Here is a 19,729-nt window from a genome sequence, read left to right as displayed (position 1 = left end):
TCCAATATTAATTTGGTTTTGTGAAGGAAAGAAATGGAAGTTTGTGGGTGAGTTCATAATTAAAACAACTAAAAATATGCCCTTCTGATATTTACATTTTTTCCCTTTTGTGTACACTCAGTTTTGGGTTTAATTTAATCACAGAAGCTTAAAAAAGTTTTTAAGAAAGTTTGTTTTGTGGAACACTGAGATGTCATTTACTTCTTTCTCCTTACAAAAAAAATTTTCCCCCTATTTAATCCAATGCATAAAATATAGATGTATTTTGAGTTCTTTTAAATTGTGGCTTGCCAGGAACAAGTTCCAAAGTTGAATAGTAATGGTTGAATGAAATACTTTTATTTTCTGGAACAAATTTATGTTATTCAACAAAGGAATTATTTTTATTACAAATTTACTGTGGGATAGGGCCAGGTATTTAATTTTTTATTTTAGCTCCCACTTTCCTTGCCATAGTGTTGGCTGCAGAAATAAGGGTGAGTAAATAATCTTGGTGACTCAGCAGAATTGCCTTGGGCTTCTCACAACACCTATGTTAAAGGGTGATTGTGAGGAGTAAATGAGGATTAATTAATGTCAGATGGTCTCCTCCATATGAAAAACAATGGCCTAAAAAATCTAGTAAATGCTGCCATTTTCATGTGTGAACATTTTGTAAGTAAGACCTCTGATGTAAGAATTTCAAATGTGACTACATTAAATCATAAGGCACCCAGCACTATGCCTGGGTGGTGGTAGATGCTGAATATAGAACCCAGTGCTGACTTATTTGGGTTCTTAATCAGGCTGGAAAGGAAGGAACCCCTTTGCTTCTGGCAATTGTAATCATAGAGCCCTGTGTCCCACAGCTTCTGCTTTTCATTTCTGGATCAAGCTTTGTGTTAATTCATTTATCCAGATGTTTCCTGCCTCTTTGTGTAAAAATACATAGTTCTGTCCCTTTATTTGTTGTTGCCAGGAGTGAAAACCTGAGCCCTGAAAAGAGGTCTCTTCCCTACATTCACACTCTCAGCCAAATTCTTCATTTGGCTGATATGCATTGTGCTGTGCTGTGACACATTGCTTCAGTCATGTCCAACTCTTTGCAACCCCATGGACTGTAGCCCATCAGACTCCTTTGTCCATGGGATTATCCAGGCAAGAATACTGGAGTGGATTGCCATGTCCTCCTCCAGGGGATCTTCCTGACCCAGAAATCAAACCCATGTCTCTTATATCACCTGCATTGGCAGGCAGGTTCTTTACCCCTAGCACCACCTGGGAAGCCCCTTGGTTGATATAGTCACATTTTGAATTCTTACATCAGAGCTCTTACCTAGAAAATGTCCACATATGAAAATGGTTCAGTTCAGTTCAGTCACTCAGTTGTGTCTGACTCTTTGTGACCCCATGGATTGCAGCACGCCAGACTTCCCTGTCCATCGCCGACTGCCAAAGCTTGCTCAAACTCACATCTGTTGAGTCAGTGATGCCATCCAACCATCTCATCCTCTGTCGTCCCCTTCTCCTCCTGCCTTCAATCTTTCCCAGCATCAGGGTCTTTTCAAATGAGTCAGTTCTTTGCATCAGGTGGCCAAAGTATTGGAGTTTCAACTTGAGCATCAGTCCTTCCAATGAATATTCAGGACTGATTTCCCTTAGTATTGACTGGTTTGATCTCCTTGCAGTCCAAGGGACTCCCAAGAGTCTTCTCCAACACCACAGTTCAAAAGCATCATTTCTTCGGTGCTCAGCTTTCTTTATAGTTCAACTCTCACATCCATACATGACTACTGGAAAAACCATAGCTTTGACTAGATGGACATTTATCAGCAAAGTAATGCCTCTGCTTTTTAATATGCCATCTAGGTTTGTTATAGTTTTCTTCCAAGGAGCAAGTGTCTTTTAATTTCATGGCTGCAGTCACCATCTGCAGTGATTTTGGAGCCCCCCAAAATAAAATTTCTCATTGTTTCCATTGTTTCCCCATCTACTTGCCATGAAGTGATGGGACCAGCTATCATGATCTTAGTTTTCTGAGTGTTGAGTTTTAAGCCAACTTTTTCACTTTCCTCTTCACTTTCATTAAGAGGCTCTTTAGTTCTTCTTCACTTTCTGCCATAAAGGTGGTCTGTGTATCTCAGGTTATTGATATTTCTCCCGGCAATCTTGATTTCATTTTGTGCTTTATCCAGCCTGGCATTTCACATGATATACTCTGCATATAATAAAATGGTAGCATTTACTGAATTATTTTGCCATCATTTTCCATATGGAGGAGACATCTGACATTTCATTAGCTTATTTGTTTGGGGGAGCCCCTGTTTTGTATCCCTGAGCTCACACCCATCAAATTCATCAACACACCAAAGTGAGGGTCACACCATTACATCACTAGTAGAAAAATGGGTTGGGGCTATATTTATTTCCTAAAGCTGTCATAGCAAAATACCACAAATTGGGTGGCTGAAAAAACACAAAAATTTTTTTCTCTTAGAGTTCTGCAGGCAAGAATGCCAAAATCAAGGTGTTGGTAGGCCCATGCTCCCTCTGAAGATTCTAGGAAAGAATTGTTCCTTGCTGGTCTTCTGACTTTGTTAACTTAGAGCTGCATCATTCCAGTTTCTGCTTGTCATCCTGTCTTCTCTTGTGTGTGTCTGTTTTCTTTTCTTATAAGGACATCAGTCACTGGATAAGGGCCCACCCTTATCCAGTATGACCTCGTTTTAGCTAATGACATCTGCAAAGAGCATATTTCCAAATAAAGTCACATTCTGAGATCCTGGATGGACATGAGTTTTGGGGGAAGTACTGTTCAAGGCAGTTCAAGGTCTTCACTGAATTGGCTTCCTCACAGTGCTGAGCATTTAGTTTCATGTCCCTCCAGGCCCTCACTAACTGTCAATAAATGATTCAATACTTTTGGGCACAAGTATCTACAAGAAGTTGTGCATGTGGTCTCTGGTCTTGGGACCAACTCTTGTCTGATTGGAAAGAAAGGATACATAAGGTTGAAAAGATGCAACAGGTCATCCTTGGTCATTGCTTGGTCATTCAGAGCAATCCCCCTACCCTCTTCCCTTTGGAAGTGGGGGACCTCCACACAGGCATGCATCCATGATGGTAATATATGGACACCTGTCCTTCATCAGTGCTATACAGAGCATATGCCCTCGGCCACCACAGTATGGGCCTCAAGCATTGAGATGTCTGACCCCATTGCTAGTGTGGTCCTGAGGAAGTTGATGCAAGATGACCTGAGTGATATGCAACCCATATCTTCCAAGTCATCCCAAAAAACACAGCAATTTCCTCTAGTAACTCCAGTAATGACAGGCTAATGGGAAAAGGCAACCATATGGCCTCAAGAAGAGTCAGAACAACGACAGGAAAGGGGTCATGGATGTGGGAACTCAACAATTCCAGGGCACAGAGCAACTCTAGGGCTTTGGCCTGGGAAATCAGCTGGGGTTCTCACCTGTGTGCTTTACCTATACATGCCGGGTATGTTCTCTCTTCTTACCACCCACTGACTGGTTTTCCCCCATCAGTCTCTTTTCCTCTTCCTCATAGTTTCTGGTGACTTACTTTCTCCATACCTCTTCTTCCTTATCATTTATTCCAGCTCCAGCCCTCTCATAACATATCTCACAGTTACAATTACTGCTGCTTACTGCTTCCCCCTCAGATCTCCTCAGTTCTCACAGGGATCAGACTGACCATGAGGCACATCTCTTTTACACTGGGCCTCTGTGGTAAGGGGCTGGCCCGTCTCTGGATTCACATCCTTTGTTCAATCACAGCCATGACTGTGGGAGGGACGAGAAGTGTAGAGGTTGTAAAGGACAAAAACATTGCTGCCAAGGGTGACCTCTTCAGCCTCTACAGCCCATGCCTTGGCAGACACCTTAGTTAATATCACCCACCCTCTGCAGGTCATCAGAGAGTATAACCTGGGTTGTTTCCTGCTTCCCCATTCTTCTGGTCTCTTTTAGAATTGCTTTTAAAAGCTGTGATGGTAAAAGGAATCCAGACTGGAAAAGAAGTAAAACTCTCATTGTTTGCAGATGACATGATCCTCTACAGAGAAAACCCTAAAGATGCCACCAAAAAATTACTAGAGCTAATCAATAAATATAGTAAAGTTGCAGGATATAAAGTTAATACACAGAAATCCCGTGCATTCCTATATACTAGCAATGGAAAAACAGAAAGAGATATTAAGGAAACAATCCCATTCACCATTGCAACAAAAAGAATAAAATACTTAGGAATAAATTTACTTAAAGAAACAAAAGACTTATGTATAGAAAACTATAAAACACTGATGAAAGAAATCAAATATGACACAAATAGAGGGAGAAATATACCATGTTCATGGATTAGAAGAATCAATATAGTGAAAATGAGTATACTACCCAAAGGAATCTATAGATTCAACACAATCCCTATCAAGCTACCAATAGTATTTTTCATAGAACTAGAACAAACAGTCTCATGATTTGTATGGAAATACAAAAAAATCTTGAATAGCCAAAGCAATCTTGAGAAAGAATAATGGAACTAGAGGAATCAACCTGTCTGACTTCAGACTATACTACATAGTTACAGTCATCAAGACAGTATGGTACTGGCACAGAGACAGAACTATAGATCAATGGAACAAAATAGAAAATCCAGAGTTAAATCCATGCACCTATGGACACCTTATCTTTGACAAAGATGGCAAAAATATACAATGGAGAAAAGACAATCTCTTTAACAAATGGTGCTGGAAAAACTGGTCAACCACATGTAAAAAAAAAAATGAAACTAGAACACTTTCTAACACCATAAACAAAAACAAACTCAAAATGGATTAAAGATCTAAATTTAAGACCAGAAACTATAAAACTTTTAGAGGAAAACATAGGCAGAACACTCTCTGACATAAATCACAGCAAGATCCCTTATGACCCACCTCCCAGGGTAATGGAAATAGAAACAAAAATAAACAAATGAGACCTAATTAAACTTAAAATCTTTTGCACAACGAAGGAAACTATAAGCAAGGTGAAAAAACAGCCTTCAGAATGGGAGAAAATAATAGCAAATGAAACAATCGACAAAGAATTAAACTTCAAAATATACAAGCAGTTCATGCAACTCAATACCAGAAAAAATGAACAACCCAGTCAAAAAGTGGGCAAAAGAACTAAACAGATATTTCTCCAAAGGAGACATAAAAATGGCTAATAAACACATGAAAATATGCTCAACATCACTCATTATTAGAGAAATGCAAATCAAAACCACAAAGACGGATCATCTCATGCCGGTCAGAATGGCTGTCATCAAAAAGTCTACAAACAATAAATGCCGGAGAGGGTGTGGAGAAGTGGGAACCCTCTTACACTCTTGGTGGGAATGCATACTGGTGCAGCCACTATGGAGAATAGTGTGGAATTCCTTTAAAAAAAAAAAAAAACTGGGACTAGAACTGCAATCATTTTAGTTCAGTTCAGTTCAGTCACTCAGTCGTGTCCGACTCTTTGCGACCCCATGAATCGCAGCACACCAGGCCTCCCTGTCCATCACCAACTCCTGGAGTTTACTCAAATTCATGTCCATCGAGTTGGTGATGCAGAACTGCAATATAACCCAGCAATTCCACTGCTGGGCATACACCCTGAGGAAAACAGAATTGAAAGAGACACATGTACCCCAATGTTCATTGTAGCACTGTTTACAATAGCTAGGACATGGAAGCAACCTAGATGTCCATCAGCAGACGAATGGATAAGGAAGTTGTGGTACATATGTGCAATGGAATATTACTCAGCTATAAAAAGGAACCCATTTGAGTCAGTTCTGAGGAGGATGAAACTGGAGCCTATTACACAGAGTGAAGTAAGTCAGAAAGAAAAACACAAATGCTGTATATTAACATATATATATATGGAATGTAGGGCTTCCTGGTGGTGCTAGTGGTAAAGAACCTGCCTGCCAATATAGGAGAAACAGGAGATGTGAGTTCAATCCCTGGGTTGCAAAAACCCCCTGGAAAAGGGCATGGCAACCCACTCCAGTATACTTTCCTGGAAAATCCCATGGACAGAGGAGGCTGAATGGCTACATTCCATAGGGTTGGAAAGAGTTGAACATGACTGAAGCAATTTAGCATTCATGCATGAACTCCACTGAGTGCTCAAATTCTGCAATGATATTGTCATTCAGAGAAGCATATCACTATCCCCTATGGAATTTAGAAGGATGGTAATGACGATCCTATTGTGAAAAGTTCTGACAAAACATGGTCCACTGGAGAAGGGAACGGCAAACCACTTCAGTATTCTTGCCTTGAGAACCCCATGAACAGTATGAAAAGGCAAAAAGATAGGACACTAATAGATGAACTCCCCAGGTTGGTAGGTGCTCAGTATGTTACTGGAGATCAGTGGAGAAATAACTCCAGAAAAAAATGAAGAGACAGAGCCAAAGCAAAACAACACCCAGTTTTGGATGTGACTGGTGATGGAAGTCAAGTCCGATGCTGTAATAGGACTGCATAGGAACCTGGACTGTTAGGTCCATGAATCAAGGCAAATTGGAAGTGGTCAAACACGAGATGGCAAGAGTGAACATCGACATTTTAGGAATCAGCTAACTAAAATGTACTGGAATGGGTGAATTTAACTCAGATGACTGTTATATCTACTACTGTGGGCAAGAATCCCTTAGAAGAAATGGCGTAGCCATCATAGTCAACAAAAGAGTCTGAAATGCAGTGCTTGGATGCAACCCCAAAAATGACAGAATGATCTCTGTTCGTTTCCAAGGCAAACCCCACAAAATCACAGTAATCCAAGTCTATTCCCTGACCAGTAATGCTGAAGAAGCTGAAGTTGAATGGTTCTATGAAGAACTACAAGACCTTTTAGAACTAACACCCAAAACAGATGTCCTTTTCATTATAGGGGACTGGAATGCAAAAGTAGGAAGTCAGGAAATACCTGGAGTAACAGGCAAATTTGGCCTTGGAATACAGAACTAAGCAGGGCAAAGGCCAACAAAGTTTTGCCAAGAGAACACATTGGTCATAGCAAGCACCCTCTTCCAACAACACAAGAGAAGACCTTACAAATGGACATCACCAGATGGTCAATACTGAAATCAGATTGCTTATATTCTTTGCAGCCAAAGATGGAGAAGCTCTATACAGTCAGCTAAAAAAAAAAAAAAAAGACCGGGAGTTGACTGTGGCTCAGATCATGAACTCCTTATTGCCAAATTAAGACTTAAATTGAAGAAAGTAGGGAACACCACTAGGCCATTCAGGTATGACCTAAATCAAATCCCTTATGACTGTAGAGTGGAAGTGAGAAATAGATTCAAGGTATTATATCTGATAGACAGAGTGCCTGAAGAACTATGGACGGAGGTTCATGACATTGTATAGGAGGCAGTGATGAAGACCATCCCCAAGAAAAAGAAATGCAAAAAGGCCAGATGGTTCTCTGAGGAGGTCTTACAAATACCTATGAAAGGAAGAGAAGTGAAAGGCAAAAGAGAAAAGGAAAGATATACCTATTTGAATGCAGAATTCCAAAGAATAGCAAGGGGAGATAAGAGAGCCTTCCTCAGCGATCAATGCAAAGATATAGAGGAAAACAATAGAATGGGGAAGACTAGAGATCTCTTCAAGAAAATCAGAGATACCAAGGGAACATTTCATGCAAAGATGGGCACAATAAAGGACAGAAATTATATGGACCTCACAGAAGCAGGAGATATTAAAAAGAAGTGGCAAGAATACACAGAAGAACTATACAAAAAAAAATCTTCATGACCCAGATAGTCATGATGATGTGATCACTCACCTAGAGCCAGACATCCTGGAATGCGAAGTCAAGTGGTCCTTAGGAAGCATCACTACAAACAAAGCTAGTGGAGGTGATGGAATTCCAGTTGAGCTATTTCAAATCCTAAAAGATGATGCTGTGAAAGTGCTTCACTCAATATGCCAGCAAACTTGGAAAACTCAGCAGTGGCCACAGGACTGGAAAAGGTCAGTTTTCATTCCAATCCCTAAGAAAGGCAATGCCAAAGAATGCTCGAACTACCGCACAATTGCACTCATCTCACATGCTAGTAAAGTAATGCTCCAAATTCTCCAAGCCAGGCTTCAACAGTATGTGAATCGTGAACTTCCAGATGTTCAAGCTGGTTTTAGAAAAGGCAGAGGAACTAGAGATCAAATTGCCAACATCCGCTGGATCATCGAAAAAGCAAGAGAATTTCAGAATAACATCTATTCTGCTTTATTGACTATGCCAAAGCCTTGGACTGTGTGGATCACAACAAACTGTGGAAAATTCTGAAAGAGATGGAAATACCAGACTACCTGACCTGTCTCCTGAGAAATCTGTATGCAGGTCAAGAAGCAACAGTTAGAACTGGACATTGAACAATAGGTTCGTTCCAAACTGGGAAAAGAGTATGTCAAGGCTGTATATTGTCAAACTGCTTATTTAACTTATATGCAGAGTACATCATGAGAAATGCTGGACTGGATGAAGCACAAGCTGGAATCAAGATTGCTGGGAGAAATATCAGTAACCTCAGATATGCAGGTGACACTACCCTTATGGCAGAAAGCGAAGAGCAACTGAAGAGTCTCTTGATGAAAGTGAAACAGGAGAGTGAAAAGCTGGCTTAAAACTCAACATTCAAAAAACGAAGATCATGACATCTGGTCCCATCACTTCATGGCAAATAGATGGGGAAACAATGGAAACAGTGACAGATTATTTTTCTGGGCTCCAAAATCACTGCAGATGGTGACTGCAGCCATGAAATTGAAAGCTGCTTACTCCTTGAAAGAAAAGCTATTTCAAACCTGACAGCATATTAGAAAGCAGTGACATTACTTTGCTGACAAAGGTCCATCTAGTCAAAGCTATGGTTTTTCCAGTTGTCATGTATGGATATGAGAGTTGGACTGTAAAGAAAGCTGAGGAGAGTGCTGAAGAATTGTTGCTTTTGAACTGTGGTGTTGGAGAAGACTTCTGAGAGTCCCTTGGACTGCACAGAGATCAAACCATTCAATCCTAAAGGAAATCAGCCCTTACTATTCATTGGAAGGACTGATGCTGAAACTGAAGCTCCAATCCTTTGGCCACCTGATGCGAAGAACTGACTCGTTGGAAAAGACCCTGATGCTGGGAAAGAGTGAAGGCAGGAGGAGAAGGGGATGACAGAGGATGAGATGGTTGGATGGCCGACTCAATGGACATGAGTTTGAGTAAACTCCAGGAGTTGGCAATGGACAGGGAGGCCTGGCGTGCTGCAGTCCATGGGGTCGCAAGTTATCGGACACAACTGAGCGACTGTACTGAACTGAACAATGATCCTATATGCAAGGCAGCAAAAGAGACACAGATGTAAAACACATACTTGAATTCCGTGGGAGAAGGTGAGGGTGGGATAATTTGAGAGAATAACATTGAAACATGTATATTACCATATGTAAAACAGGCGATCAGTGCAAGTTTGAAGCATGAAGCAGGGCACCCAAAGCTGGTACTCTGAGGCAACCCAGAGGAATGGGGTGGGGAGGTAGGTGGGAGTGGGTTTTAAGATGGGGGGACACATATTTACCCATAGCTGATTCATGTCGATGTATGACAAGTGTCATCATGATATTGTAAAGGAATTAGCCTCCCATTAAAATAAATTAATTTTAAAACAAAAAGCTGTGCCGGGACTTCCTTGGTGGTCCAGTGGGTAGGGCTCTGCTCTCCCAATGCAGGGACTCCAGGTTCACTGCAGTGGGCTCAGCATTTGACACAGTGATCCTTTATGAAGACCCATGGGAAAAATTTCTTTCATATCTTATTAACAAGTTGACATGCTTTTCCTGAACAACTGGTTTGGGTAAGTCTTTAGACATAATGAATTGTATAGCTTTCCATATTTCCTGTGTACTGCCTGCTAGATTAGAGCCTAGTCTGCAGCAAGTTCACATGGCTTTATTGTATGTGTTTTATGTACATCTTCATCTTATTGTTTTAAGCTTTATTTTTTTCTTCACCCTAATCTCCTTGGTTATTTTCTGTCTGCCTATTTTACATAGACAGACAGAAAATATATATTTTATTAGAACTGGACATGGAACAACAGACTGGTTCCAAATCGGGAAAGGAGTACGTGAAGGCTGCTTATTTAACTTACATGCAGAGTACTTCATGAGAAACACTGGGCTGGATAAAGCACAAGCTGGAATCAAGATTGCCAGGAGAAATATCAATAACCTCAGATATGCAGATGATACCATCCTTATGGCAGAAAGTGAAGAAGAACTAAAGAGCCTCTTGATGAAAGTGAGAGAGGAGAGTGAAAAAGTTGGCTTAAAACTCAACATTCAGCAAACTAAGATCATGGCATCTGGTCCCTTCCCTTCATGACAAATAGATGGGGAAACAATGGAAACAGTGAGAAACTTTATTTTGGGGGGCTCCAAAATCACTGCAGATGGTGATTGCAGCCATGAAATTAAAAGATGGCATACTCCTTGGCAGGAAAGTTATGACCTACCTAGACAGCATATTAGAAAGCAGAGACATTACTTTGCTAACAAAGGTCCATCTAGTCAAAGCTATGCTTTTTCCATAGTCATGTATGGGTGTGAGAGTTGGACTATAAACAAAACTGAGTGCCAAAGAATTGATGCTTTTGAACTGTGATGTTGGAGAAGACTCTTGAGAGTCTCTTGGACTGCAAGGAGATGAAACTGTCCATCCTAAAGGAAATCAGTCCTGAATATTCATTGGAAGGACTGGTGCTGAAGCTGAAACTCCAATACTTTGGCCACCTGATAATGAAGAACTGACTCATTTGAAAAGACCCTGATGCTGGGAAAGATTGAAGGCAGAAGGAGAAGGGGACGACAGAGAATGACATGGTTGGATGACATCACTGACTCATGACATGGTCATGAGTTTGAGTAAACTCCAGGAGTTGGTGATGGACAGGGAGGCCTGGCATGCTGCAGTCCATGGGGTTGCAAAGAGTCAGACACAATTGAGCAACTGAACTGATCTAATTTTTGAAATGAGATGGAGTATAAATCAGTTTTTAAATACAGTTGTTCCTGTGGCAGGTATTAAACACCTTCTTTTGCCAGCCTTGACTAAACATATTTCCTGCACTATATATGCCTGAGTAATATAAATTAAATGGTTGTAAAAGAAGACAGCACTCACTGAGGGCTGGAGTGGTTACACTTAAGTGGGTGCAGGAAGTATGTGGATAGAGTGAGTAACTTTTTGAAGATCCTTATGAACCCATCACCCACCTGTCTTAGTTCACAGTCAAGCTGAGTTTGTGCAACCTGCAACAGGAACATCATGCTTTTAGGAGAGAAGGCCTTGTGACTGGGATTCTTACTCCTCAGTGAGGACTTCACTCACCACATTTACTGCATGTAAATTTTATAAAGGAAAAAGAGAAAAACAGTACTGAAATTATGACACACACACCATAAAAATGACTAGAATTTATTGCCTTGAAGTTTCTATTTTAGACTTTCAGATATACAGTCATTTTTAAAAGGTATTTACAGTTCAATATACATAATATTTTTTAATGCCTATTTAATGGTTCATGATGTTGTTGTTGTTTAGTCACTAAGTCAGACATGACCTCTTTATGACCTCATGGACTGCAGCACACCAGCCTTCCCTGTCCTTCACTATCTCCTGAAATTTGCTGAAACTCTTGTCCATTGACTCAGTGATGCCATCCAAGCGTCTCATCTGCTGTCATCCCCATCTCCTCTTGCCCTCAATCTTTCCCAGCACCAGGGTCTTTTCCAATGATTCGGCTCTTTGATCAAGTGGCCAAAGTATTAGAGCTTCAGCTTTAGCACCAATCCTTCCAATGAAAATTTGGAGTTGTTTTCCTTTAGGATTGACTGGTTTGATCTCTTTGCTGTCCAAGGGACTCTCAAGAGTCTTCTTCAACACCACAGTTCAAAAGCATCAATTCTTCAGCACTCAGCCTTCTTTATGGTCCAACTCTCACAGCCGTCCATGACTACTGGAGAAACCATAGCTTTGACTATGATGTCTCTGCTTTTTAATACACTGTCTAGGTTTGTCGTAGCTCTTCTTCCAACGAGCAAGCATCTTTGAATTTCATGGCTGCAATTGCTGTCTGCTGATTTTGGAGCCCAAGAAAATGAAATCTGACATTGCTTCCACATTTCCCCCATCTATTTGTGATGAAATGATAGGACCGGATGCCATGATCTTTGTTTTTTGAATGTTGAATTTTAAGCCAGCTTTTTTACTTTCCTCTTTCACCTTCATCAACAGGCTCTTTAGTTCCTCTTCATTTTCTGCTGTTAAAGTGGCATATCTGAGGTTGTTAATATTTCTCCCAGTAATCTTGATTCCAGCTTGTGATTCATCCAGCCCAGCATTTCACATGATGTACACTGCATTTAAGAGTACATAATGTGCGTTATATCTAATAATAACTTTTAAATTGTGAGGATTTATCTTAGCTAGGGAAATATCTCTGTCCTGGTCTGATTCAAATAATTTTTTCTTTTGGTGTTTTGATTCAGGGAAATAAATTCTTGATTATCTACTTTAGTGATATAGTTTTTTATAAATACCACATTTCTAGCTCATCACATTATGCTACTTTTAGAGAGAGCTCAGAGAAGGCAGGATCACCTCATTTGGACTTTCAGCCAGACATTTGATGGTGGAAGGAGAGGCATCATAGTGAGTGTGTGCCTTAGAACCAAAAAGATTAGACCAAAAAAAAAAAAAAAAAATTGTCATTTGGGATTAACAGTGTAAACTGTTCACTCACTCTGAAAAATCCAGTTGTTGTTTAGTCGGTAAGTTGTGTCCAACTCTTTTGAGACCGCACAGACTGTAGACTGCCAGGCTCCTCTGCCCATAGAATTCTCCAGTCCAGAATTACTGGAGTGGGTTGCCATTTCCTACTCCAGGAGGTCTTCCTGACTCAAGGATAGAACTTGCGTCTCCTGTATTGGCAGGCAGATTCTCTACCACTGAGCCGCTAGGGAAGCCCAAAATGCAGAGTTGAATGTAATTACCATTTCCTTTACAATGTTATAAAGATTAATTCATCCTAAGCTTTCTCTTTCAGAAGAAATCTCTTGTTCTTATGTTCTCATGTTGCTGAAACAGATGTTAAAATACATCTGAATTAGGATGGAACCCACAGATTACCAAAGATCTATACTGCAGCAAAGATACTGGCTCTCCCAAACATAATTGAAATATTAATATCTTGCCCTTATTAGGTAGTGTCATATCAAAAATAAAGAAAAGGAAATGGAATTTTGCTAGCTAAAATTAATTATAAGATAAAAATATCAGAGTACCAATACCTTTAGTTCAAAGTATTTCTAACATGCTTTTTGTTTATTACCTTATACTGCTGCACTATTCCTTATTAACTGAATGACGCCATGCTCATTGAAGCTCATAAAATAGTAGTTTTGGTAAGTGACAGATTAGCCTGACTGGCACTTGTAAGATTGTAAATGTCAAATAAGCATGCTCTGTAATTTGACAGCTTCTTTTTCATCAAGTAATTTAACAGCTCCTTTTTGTGTGTATCTGTGTTTCCCAAAGGATGATATTGGAAAACTCGGCAAGTTGTTGATTCATGATTCTTTCAACGTTTGGACAGTTCACAAAGATCGTTATAAGATGAAGGATTTAATTCGATTCAAGCCCAGCCAGAGGCAAATCTATCTATTTGAACAGGGAATAGTGTTCTGTAAGATACAGATGGAGCCCAGTGACCAGGGCCTGTGCCCTCACTACAGCTTTAAGAAGTCTGTGAAGGTAAAGGTGTCCTATTGCGCTTGGGAGTCAGCACAACCCTGTGGAGAGAAATATTTTTATCTTTACTTAATAGATAAAGAAACTGAAGCTTGGAGAGGCGAGGTTAGCTTGTCAGATGCCACAAACAGAGTGAGAATCCACCCAGGTCTGATTCCAGAGTCAGAGCTTGTAGTCAGTCACTAGATAAGCCCAGGTCTGGTACAGGTTGCCTTTGTACTAGGTTGAGAAAAGGGACCCTATGGCAGCCTATCTAGACAAACTAATTAAACAGTACCCTCTTTTGTCCAGGCAGAGGATTGAAAGTCTTGGAGATTAGAGCAAGGGCTGAATTTCATCTTCTCAACCATGCGTCTTTTCATACAAATGTAGGCGACACCTGATCCTGGGGGTCTAGGGACCCCTGTCCACACCAAGCATTGCCTCTTGCTTGTATGAGAAATATTTCATAGCTAGCGATCACATATACACATACACACTCGTGTGATTAAAATTGTTGATGTATTCATAGTGCTTTTTATCTGTTTCATAGTGGACACTAATTCAGTTACTATTATGTAGAGATTTGTGAAATACTCAGGTATTAAAAGAGAGATCACCATTTTGCTTAAAGTTGAAGGCTATAGCTGTGCCTGTGGAATGATATAATCTGTGTTGTCCTCTGAAACACACAAGATAAATGACACAAGATTGTGTTTTATGTTCCTTGGGGTTGTTAACAGAGAACAGAAAAACACTTAGAAGAAAGATGGAAGAAAACAGATCAAGGGTAGAAAGAAGTGGAGTGACAGACAGGGATAATTCTTAAATCGGAAGATACGGCATAGAAAATTTTCTTCTTTGTTTACAATAGTTGATGACACTTTCAATTCGCCAACTTGGAAGGGGGAGCAACAGAAAGTTTGAAATTGCCAACCAAAATGGACTTGAAAAATACATCCTACAGGTAAAATTCATGCCTTTCCCATAGGTGTCTCTCCTCCTTTCCTATCATGTTCCCATAACTCAGCAAGTGTTTTTTATCTCATTCTAAAAGTCACCCAGAGAATAAAAGTCCTGTCCAATTAATGTACCAGGTGATGATATTCAGTATTTTCTTATCTGTAATTACAGGCAGCTTCAAAAGAAATCAGAGATTGTTGGTTTTCAGAAATAAGTAAATTATTGACGAAACAGCAAAACAATATTAAAGGTAAGGTTACCCTTACTGACTTCAGTCTGGGGAGTATACTGATTCCAGCTTTGTGTGGAGGTGTGGAGATTGGGGATTTTGTTAAAGAAAATGATTTGCCCAGAAAATAACTGTGGGCACATTTTCATAGTACCTGGAAGCACCTGTGCTTGCTTTAGATTGTGTAAGGTTTTTTTTTTTGTTTTTTTTTTTTAATTTTTTTATTAGTTGGAGGCTAATTACTTCACAACATTTCAGTGGGCTTTGTCATACATTGATATGAATCAGCCATGGATTTACACGTCTTCCCCATCCCAATCCCCGCTCCCACCTCCCTCTCCACCCGATTCCTCTCGAAACATCCCACCCTCGCCTTCTCCCAGAGAGTTCAAAAGTCTGTTCTGTATTTCTGTGTCTCTTTTTCTGTTTTGCATATAGGGTTATCGTTACCATCTTTCTAAATTCCATATATATGTGTTAGTATGCTGTAATGTTCTTTATCTTTCTGGCTTACTTCACTCTGTATAAGGGGCTCCAGCTTCATCCATCTCATTAGGACTGGTTCAAATGAATTCTTTTTAATGGCTGAGTAATATTCCATGGTGTATATGTACCACAGCTTCCTTATCCATTCATCTGCTGATGTGTAAGGGTTTTGTAATTGTGTGTATGTCCCTTTTAGACATGATCTCACCTGCCCAATTGCCCAGACCCAATTTTCTCAATCAGAAGTCAACAATATGCAGCCCAGAGGAGGGTCCTCACTAGAGCTCAGCCAGACTGGCACCCTTATCTCAGACTTCCAGCCTCTAGAACTGTAAGAAGAAACTTCAGTCATTTATAAGCCATCCAGGATATGGTATTTTGTTACAGCAGCCTGAATTAAGACAGCAGACTTGATGAAAATCAGTTGGCCATAGATATAGAATTCTTGGTTGACAGTCTTTTCCTTACAGCACTTTTGTCATCCCACTATTTTGTAGCCTCCATAGTTTATAATAAGAGTTAAGCTATTTACTTATTTAAAAATATTTGCATGATACAGGTTGCTTTTCTCTTGCTGCTTTCTAGATTCTCTCTCTCTCTCTCTCTTTTTTTTTTTTTTTAATTAAAGGGTCATTGACCTACAAACTATGTTTGTTCTAGGTGCACAGCATAGTAGTTCAGTATTTATATACACAAAATATTGCCACAATATATGTCAAAAGGTATACTGTCTGGGAATTCACTGGCAATGCAGTGGCTAAGACTCCACACTTCCACTGCAAGGGGCACAGGTTCAATCCCTATTCAGGGGACTAAGATCCTGCATGCCACACAGCATGGGCAAAAAAAAAAAGTATATTGCCTATGTTTTCCTTCAGGAGTTTTATGGCTTCAGGTCTTACATTTAAGTCTTTAATTTATTTTGAGTTTATTTTTGTACATGGTGTAAGAAAGTAGTTAATTTTGATTCCCTTGCATGTAGCAGTCCAGTTTTTTCCAACACCATTTGTTGGAAAGGCTGTCTTTTCCCCAATGTATATTACTGTCTCCTTTGTCATAGATTAATTGTCTACATAAGTGTGGGTTTATTTCTTGGCTCTCTATTCTGTTCCATTGATCTGTGTGTCTGTTTTTGTACCACTACTACATTTTTTGATTACTGTATCTTCGTAATATAGTTTGAAATCACAGCTCATGATACCATCAGCTTTGTTCTTTCTCAAGAATCTTTTGGCTATTCAGGTCCTTTGTTTCTATGCAAATTTAGAATTATTTCTTTTACCTCTGTGAAAAAATGCCATTGGTATTTTGAGAGGGCTTGCATTGAATCTGTAGATTGCCCTGGGGAGCCTGGTCATTTTTAACAATATTGACATCCAGTCTGTGAGCATGGCATAACCTTCTATTTGCTTGTGTTGTCTTAAATTTCTTTCATCAATGTCTTATAGTTTTCTCTCCTTGGTTAGATTTATTCCTAGGTATTTTATTCTTCTTGATGCAATTGCAAATTAGATTTTTTCTTGATTTCTCTGTCTGATAGGTCATTGTTAGTGTATAGAAATGCAACAGATTTGTGTATATTACCTTTGTATCTTGCAACTTTATGTAACTAGTTGCTTTCTCCTTGACGCTTTTAATTTTGCCATTTTAATTACAACCTATCTTAGTGTGGATATCTTTGGGTTCATCTTGTTTGGGACTCTCTGTGCTTCTGGACCTGGATGTCTGTTTCCTTCCCCAAGTTAGGAAAGTTTTAAGCTATTATGTCTCCAACTTCTCTCTCTCTTCTTCTGGAACCCCTAGAGTACAAATGTTAATATACTTGATGTTGTCCCAGAGGTTTCTTAAACTGTCCTCATTTTTTACAGTTCTTTTTCTTTTTTCTGGCCAGCTTGGGTGATTTCCAGTATCCTGTCTTCCAGTTTGCTGATCTACTCCTCTATATCATCTAATCTACTATTGTTTCCTTATAATATATATTTAATTTTAGTTATTGTATTGTCTAGCTCTGCTTAGTTCTTTATATTTTCTAACTCTTTAAAAATTACTAAAAAAAAAATTACTCTATATGTTCATCTATTTTTTAGCTCATTCAGCAGAGGATATGGCAACCCACTACAGTATTCTTGTTGGGAGACTCCCCATGTACAGAGGAGCCTGATGGGCTATGGTCCATGGAGTCACAAAGAGTCGGACACGATTGAGCAAACTAAACACAGCACAGCACAGCATTTTATTATCATCACCTTGAGCTCTTTATTGGGTAAATAAGCAATAAGTATTGCTTAATAGTTCTTATAGGGTTTTATTCTTGTTCTTTCATTTGGAACATTTTCCTCTGTCACCTCATTTTGCCTAAATTTCTGTTTTTATTTCTATACATTCTATCAGTTATGGTTCCCAATGTCAGAGATGTGCCTTATGTAGGAGATGTTCTATGGGGCCCAAATTCTCTTTGATCACCAGAGTGATGTGTTCTAAGACTGCCTCCTCTGTGAGCTGTATGAACTTTTCTGTTGTGGTGAGGCTGACTACTGTAAGCATACTTGTAGCCAGGACTGGCCCCCATCCCAACTGGCTGCCAGGCTCTGCCTCTTTGAGGATGCTCCTTGCCTGCTGGCAAGCAGTACTAGGTCCTGGTGCAGTTGGCTTTGTGACTCAGGGGTTCCCAGGACTAGTGCTGGCCCACTAGTGAGTGGGTCTGAATCCTGGGCCCTCTGGTGGATGAGGCTGGGTCCCTGAATGACTTGGGGATTCATGGGGTCTTAGGGCATCAGGCCTGCTGGTGAGTGGGGCTGTTTCCCAGAACCAATCATCTAGAGGGAAGATTCCAAAATGGCACTTGCCATCATCGGTATCCTCATGATAGAATGAGTTCCTAAATATGGCTGCTGCCAGCACCTGTATTCCCAGGGAGTTCCTAGTTTCTTCCTACCTCTCTGGGAAGATCTACAAGATTAGCAAGTGGTCTAACCCAGGATTCTTTCAAACTATTTCTTCTGCCCTGGGTCTTAGAGCATGTGAGATTTTGTACATGCTCTTTAAGAGCAGAGTCTGTATTTTCTAGTACCCTCTAACTCTCCCTAAAGTAATCCCCACTGGCCTTCAAAGCCATGGACTCTGGGGGCTCATCTTCCTGGAGCAGGACTGCTGAGCTAGGGAGCTCAGTGTGGGGCTTGTACCTCTTGCTCCTTGGGGAGAACTTCTGCAATTGTGATTATCCTCTTGTTTGTGGGTTGTCTGCTGAGTGGGTATGGGTTTTAATTCTACTGCTTTTCTGCCCCTCCTGCTTATCTCATTTTACTTTCTTCATATCTTTAGTTGTAGATAACCTTTTCTGCTCATCTTCAGGTGTTTCATATCAGTAGTTGCTCTATAAATAGTCGTAATTTTGATGTAGTCATGAAAGGATGTGATCTCGTTGTCTTCCTAATCTGCCATCTTGGCTATCTCTACTTTCTTTGTCTTTTGATAGTTTGATCACTTTATGTATAGGTGGGGGTCTCTGAGTTTTTATTTCTGGAGTTTTTAGATCACCTTGGATGTGTAGATTAGCAGTTCTCTTCAAATTTTGGAAGTCTTTGGCCATTATTTCTTCAAGTATTAATTTTTTCAGTCCTTTTTTCTGTCCTGTGGATCTCCTGTTAGGTGTATGTTGATATGCTTGTTGGTGTCCTACAGGCTTTTAAAGCTCTGTTTATTTTTTTCATTCTTTTTCTTTGTATTCTTCAAATTGGGTAGTTTCAATTGACCCATATATAATTTCTCTGATTCTTTCTTTGCCTGCTCAAATCAGCTATTGAAGCACTGTAGTGAATTTTTCCCTTCAGTTATTATACTTTTCAATCCAAAATATCTATTTGGTCCTTTTAATATATAAGTATATATATATACGTATATATATAAGTATATATATACGTATATATATATAAGTATATATATAAGTATGATTTCACTCTCTTTATATTCTTTATTTGATGAGAGTTTGTTTTCATACTTTAGTTCTTTATGTATGGTTTCCTTTCATTCTAAACATTCTTTTTTAAGTTGACTTAAAGTCTTGGTCTGGAAAGTGCAATATCTTGGCTTCTTCAAGGACAGTTTCTATTGACTCCTTTTTTTCCCCTGTGTATGGGTTATATTTTCTTATTTCTCTGTATGCATCATAATTTTTCTTTGGAAATTGGACATTTAAAATGACATAATGTGGCAACTTTGGAAA

General features: G+C 39.6%; 1 protein-coding gene across 1 annotated transcript in view; it reads left to right on the top strand.

The window, feature by feature from the left end:
- The window catches only part of MCF2L2 (MCF.2 cell line derived transforming sequence-like 2), a 273,630-nt gene that overhangs the window by 232,578 nt on the left and 21,323 nt on the right, over window positions 1–19,729 (top strand). The window contains exons 23-25 of the mRNA XM_061166666.1: window positions 13,638–13,853; window positions 14,704–14,796; window positions 14,964–15,042. Of these exons, the coding sequence (XP_061022649.1) occupies window positions 13,638–13,853; window positions 14,704–14,796; window positions 14,964–15,042 (388 nt within the window). The remainder of the gene's footprint in view (window positions 1–13,637; window positions 13,854–14,703; window positions 14,797–14,963; window positions 15,043–19,729) is intronic.

Source organism: Dama dama, chromosome 19 (genome assembly GCF_033118175.1).
Source record: "Dama dama isolate Ldn47 chromosome 19, ASM3311817v1, whole genome shotgun sequence".
Classification (NCBI taxonomy): domain Eukaryota; kingdom Metazoa; phylum Chordata; class Mammalia; order Artiodactyla; family Cervidae; genus Dama; species Dama dama.
Note: the sequence above shows the minus strand (reverse complement) of the source record. Positions and strands in the feature narration are given on the sequence as shown.